This window comes from Octopus bimaculoides, chromosome 4, assembly GCF_001194135.2.
Source record: "Octopus bimaculoides isolate UCB-OBI-ISO-001 chromosome 4, ASM119413v2, whole genome shotgun sequence".
NCBI lineage: Eukaryota > Metazoa > Mollusca > Cephalopoda > Octopoda > Octopodidae > Octopus > Octopus bimaculoides.
Window position 1 is genome coordinate 11,755,147 of NC_068984.1, and position 4,906 is coordinate 11,760,052.

Consider the following 4,906-nt stretch of genomic DNA (forward strand, 5'->3'; position numbering starts at 1 on the left):
TGTGTGTGTGTGTGTGTGTCCAACATCGCTTGACAACCGATGCTGGTGTGTTTACGTCCCCGTAACATTAGCGGTTTGACAAAAGAGATCGATAGAATAAGTACTAGGCTTCCAAAGAATAAGTCCTGGGGTCGATTTGCTCGACTAAAGGCGGTGCTCCAGCATGGCCGCAGTCAAATGACTGAAACAAGTAAAAGAGTAAAGAATAAAAGAGTTACCAACAAGGGTAATATTAGGAACTGCATCTCTGAGCAAGGCACTTTGTTTCATGTTGCTCCAGTTAACTCAGCTGAACATGGTGCAGCCTTCTCTTCCTCCAGCTGTCATATCTACAATGTTCCACTGAGAGGAGTAGTGATATAGAGACTAGAGGGTGTGTTTGTGACTACACAGGCACTTTAAACAATTAATAAAAAGCAAAGTACATGTTACCATGCTAACCAGGTCATGCTCACTTGTCAATGGTGACTATACTATTTATATTTCAAAAGCAAGAAATCTGTATTGCCATTAGCAATAGCCAGTATTAAATAAATAAGTAAAAATGAAACCAATGTACTTACCGAAATAAAAACTGTCTGTTGAGATTTGATATATCAATAATGTCCATATCTATAATATCAATGTTGCCAACACCCAAGAGAGCCTGTGCAAAGAAGTTATTAAGGAAATAATATTTATTTAGAGGATAAAAAAAAATGATGGATTACAAATATAAGATAATTAATCATAATTAATTGATAACAAAGGAAGATAAAGAAAGAAAGAAAAAAGGGACACTGATTTTTATGAATTTTTTTTTGTTGTATATCATAATTGGTGAACAAAAGCATTTTTGATGACAGATTTCTAACAAGTCAATCATTTGTTAACTGCAGTGATAAGAGAGTGTCTCTAACCTGATGCAGAACAAGTATAGCAAAGGTCTTCAGTTGAAAAGCAGTAGCTTATCAGTTTTCTTGTCAACGTATTCATCCTTTGCCAGTATATATCAGTTTCAAATTCTGGCACAAGGCCAGTAATTTGAGGGAAGGGGTAAATCGATTACACTGACCCCAGTGTCCAACTGGTACTTATTTTATTGACCCAGAAAGGATGAAAAGCAAAGTCAACCTTGGCGGAATTTGAATACAGAATGTAAAGACAGACAAAATGCTGTTAGACATTTTGCCTAGCATACTAACAATTTTGCCAGTATATATCAACAAGACACACAAACAAACAAACACACACTAGGCTTCTGCAGTTTCCATGTACCAGATTCCACTGACAAGCTATTGGTCCACCCAAGGCTATTGCATAAGACACTTTGTCCAAGGTGTCACACATTGGGGATCAATCTCAGAACTTCAAGGTTGTAAAGCAAACGTCTTACTAAACCACACAACCACGCTTGAACTTATTTCAAAACAAAAATAATTTCTTTTTCATTCTTTCTTTCTTCTTACATTTTAACAATGACACTCATATGACTGATATATCTCCAGCAAACACAGGAAAATTCCAAATTTGTAGTTAAATGCAGAAACAAAAATCGCTATACTGAATGGAGAAATATTTTTTTTAAAATATAAACAGATAAGGCATTCTGAAAATGTTTGTACAATTATTTCAAAATTATCTTTCTACAATAAGAACTGTACATAATTCATCCGTTCTCCATGCTGGCATGGGTTGGACAATTAGACAGGAACTAGTAAGGCCAGGAGCCATATCAGGCTCCATTGTCTGTTCTCACATGGTCCCTACAGCTGCATGCCCTTTCTAATGCCAACTACTCCATAGAGTGTACTGGATGCTTTTTATGTAGCACTGGCGTTTTTTACATGGCACCAGCACCAACAGGAGCACCAAGTACCTTGCAAGTCAAAACCCCCTTAACTGGGAGTGAGAAGTAGTATTGAGTGGTTGTGGCTTTGTACCATTTGAGAGAAAAATGTGCATTCCTACTAGGTCTGTTTCATCAGTGCTGAGGCTACATAAAAACATACTGCAAAATATTCTGTAAACCATAATGTAATGAATTGCACATTGAACAAATAAATCATCACTTGTTGCAGCTTTCTTGCATTTAAAAAATATGCCACATTCTACATTAACATGTAAAGTAAATGAATTTATTATTGTTGAAAGCATCTGTCTTTAGAGAATAGGAATTCCTAATTCTTAAGAGGTTGGAAGTCTTAATTCTACAGAATATAGATAACACAGACCACCCCCTAAAAAAATTACAAAACCATGAGCTTCCTAGATGTATATCAGATCAAGATTTTTGTTAATTATCATCACCTTTAAAATTGACTATTTCAATTAACTCCACTTGGAAAATATCAAAAAACATTTAGATCAGTTGTGCTCATGATGTTGCTAGGAGATTCTTCAGAATATGTTTGTCTTTAGACTTATTTGGTTTATATTAGCTAGCAATAAAAAAGAACAGATATATTTACAAAAAACCTGGTGCTGATCTGATCAAAACTCAAGCTGCTTATTTAGCAAACCTCTTTTAATATTCTGTCTCAATTTCTAGCCAATATTGGTGTTTAGTATTTCAGGAGGAAAAGAATCAAAAGTTACTATGGTCTTAAATTTTGAGTTTTTGGTCCTTTTAGCAATTAAAGACCTAACAGAAACAAACACCAACCCAGCTGTAACATTTAAAAAAATATTATTATTCAAATGTAAATATTCAATTTCCAAAAACATTTTTTTTGTCTCTCATCATGAAGTAGGCACAGCTGTGTGGTGAAAAGGCTTGCTTTGCAACCATGTGGTTTCATTGCACAGCACCTTGGGCAAGTGTCTTCTACTGTAGCCTGAGGCCGACCAATGCCTTGTGATTGAATTTGGTCCAGTGAGAAATTTAGCATCCAACTAGGTGTCCATCAGGGTTTAGATCTCAATCAACTGTTGTTTATTATAGCTCTCCAGGCCATAACAGAGAAACCAAACACTTCAGCAAAATACAATTTCAAAAGAAACTGTATTCTATTGCTCTCCAATAATTTTATAGTTTACAAAATAACTGCAGAATTTCCATGGATACTGCTGGTATTCTTTAATTAATACCAGTTATATATGTGTCCAGGGACAGTGAGGAATCTTCAGCAGCTTCACTGGTGCTGTGACAAAAATTTACCCAATTGTAAGATAATGTGAGAGAATCTTTTAGTCTTGATAAGGGCATGACAACCTCTGTAATGTGGGTGCAACAACGAAATGCATCTAGTACACTCTGTAAAATGATTGGTGGGTATCTAACTGTAGAAAGCATGTAACATTAAGACAATGCATGATTTCTGATCTGCCTTAGAGGATCATAACTCCAAATGAGAACTAACTGACTGTAACAACCCATCAGACTCATGCGAGCAGACATGATGAGAATGAAGACAATGAGAACAATGATGACGACGCTGATTAAGACAGTAATGATTATGATGACCTCAGTATGAAAGATCAAATCTTTCAAGGTGGTAACCCAGCATGGTCACAAATCAATGACTGAGGCCAGTAAAAGACAAAATGAATATCAAAGAATTATGCATCTGTGTTGAGAGTACCTCATAGCAAGATGACAGGTCACAAAAGATGTTAAACATTTGGAAATGATTAATTAAAGTGATTCGTTAATGGCTTTCTATTAATAATTCAAATTGTTAACCTTTTGTTAAACTGACGATGAGTTGAAGAGATTCCTGAAGCTGGCAGAGACACTCTGGAAATGGGGAATATTAAAAAAACTACTTTCACAAAAGCAATTAGCAATAATAACATCTCAGTCTGGACATTTCTAATCCAACGAAACACTTCAAGAATTGACCCAAGTATAATTCAAACCAATAAGTCAAGACAAAAAGTAAACCTGCTTCAGATATAAGTTGCTTTACACACACACACACACACACACACACACACACACACACACACAAACAAACAAACACAAACATTCCTGTGAAAATTATCAACAAGCTCATAAAATATAAATGCACTTACCAAATTTTTCAGAAGTTCACAGCCTAAACCTCCAGCACCAACAATAAGTATACGGAAGGTTTCGTGTAGGAAAATTAATGTCTGAAAGAGTAAAATTGATGAAAAACAAGAATTTATTATAGAAATAAATCACAAATAAAGCTTGGAATTTAATCTTTCAATGTTCTTGTGCTTGTGGCCATGATTATTGCTAAGTTCAAACCAGTGATTTAAAATTGTCTACTTTAGAAATTATTTAGCAATTGATGCTTTTGTTCTATTTTTTTATTTTAAAAATTTCTTTCACTTTTATTCACCTCTTTATCTTTCTGTCAGTCACGTGAGCTTACAGGCCCAATTCATTCAACTGGTTCCTCTGGGCCACTTCTCTTCTGTTCCCCTCCCTATCACTTAAGGGTACACCCTGAAACCTCTTCACTAACTTCTTTCCTTTTCCAAGTGGGGTAGCCATTATTTCTTCAACAGCAAGACACCTGTTTCTGTCACTCTATCATACTCTAAACTCATCACCTAGCATAAAGCCACCTCCCACAATGCCCCTGCTGAGTGGTGGGGGTCTTGCCTTGCAAGTTACTTGGTGCTCTAGTGTCAGTGAATGTAAAAAACACCCAGTACATTCTGTGAAGTGGTTGGAGTTAGGAAGAGAATTCAACCGCAGAAACCATGCCAAAGCAGACATTGGAGCTTGGCACAGTCCTCTGGCTCAGTAGTTATTGTCAAACTGTTCAACCTATGGCACCATGGAAGATGGACATTAAACATTGATGATGATGATGGTTCTGAAGTTAATGCTTCAGATCAGGAAGACCTGGGATGAGGTGGTGAAGCACGATCTTCGAACATTAGGCCTCACCAAGGTAATGACTAGTGACCGAGACCTTTGGAAATATGCTGTGCTTGAGAAGACCCG

The 4,906-nt window shown here is 36.3% G+C and overlaps 1 protein-coding gene across 2 annotated transcripts in view; it reads right to left on the minus strand.

Annotated features, from left to right (window-relative positions):
• The window catches only part of LOC106883626 (NEDD8-activating enzyme E1 catalytic subunit), a 79,033-nt gene that overhangs the window by 32,242 nt on the left and 41,885 nt on the right, over nt 1–4,906 (minus strand). For both annotated transcript variants that reach the window (XM_052966886.1, XM_014934724.2), the window contains exons 3-4: nt 3,997–4,077; nt 564–646 (exon numbers count right to left, since the gene is read on the minus strand). In XM_052966886.1, the coding sequence (XP_052822846.1) occupies nt 564–646; nt 3,997–4,077 (164 nt within the window). The remainder of the gene's footprint in view (nt 1–563; nt 647–3,996; nt 4,078–4,906) is intronic.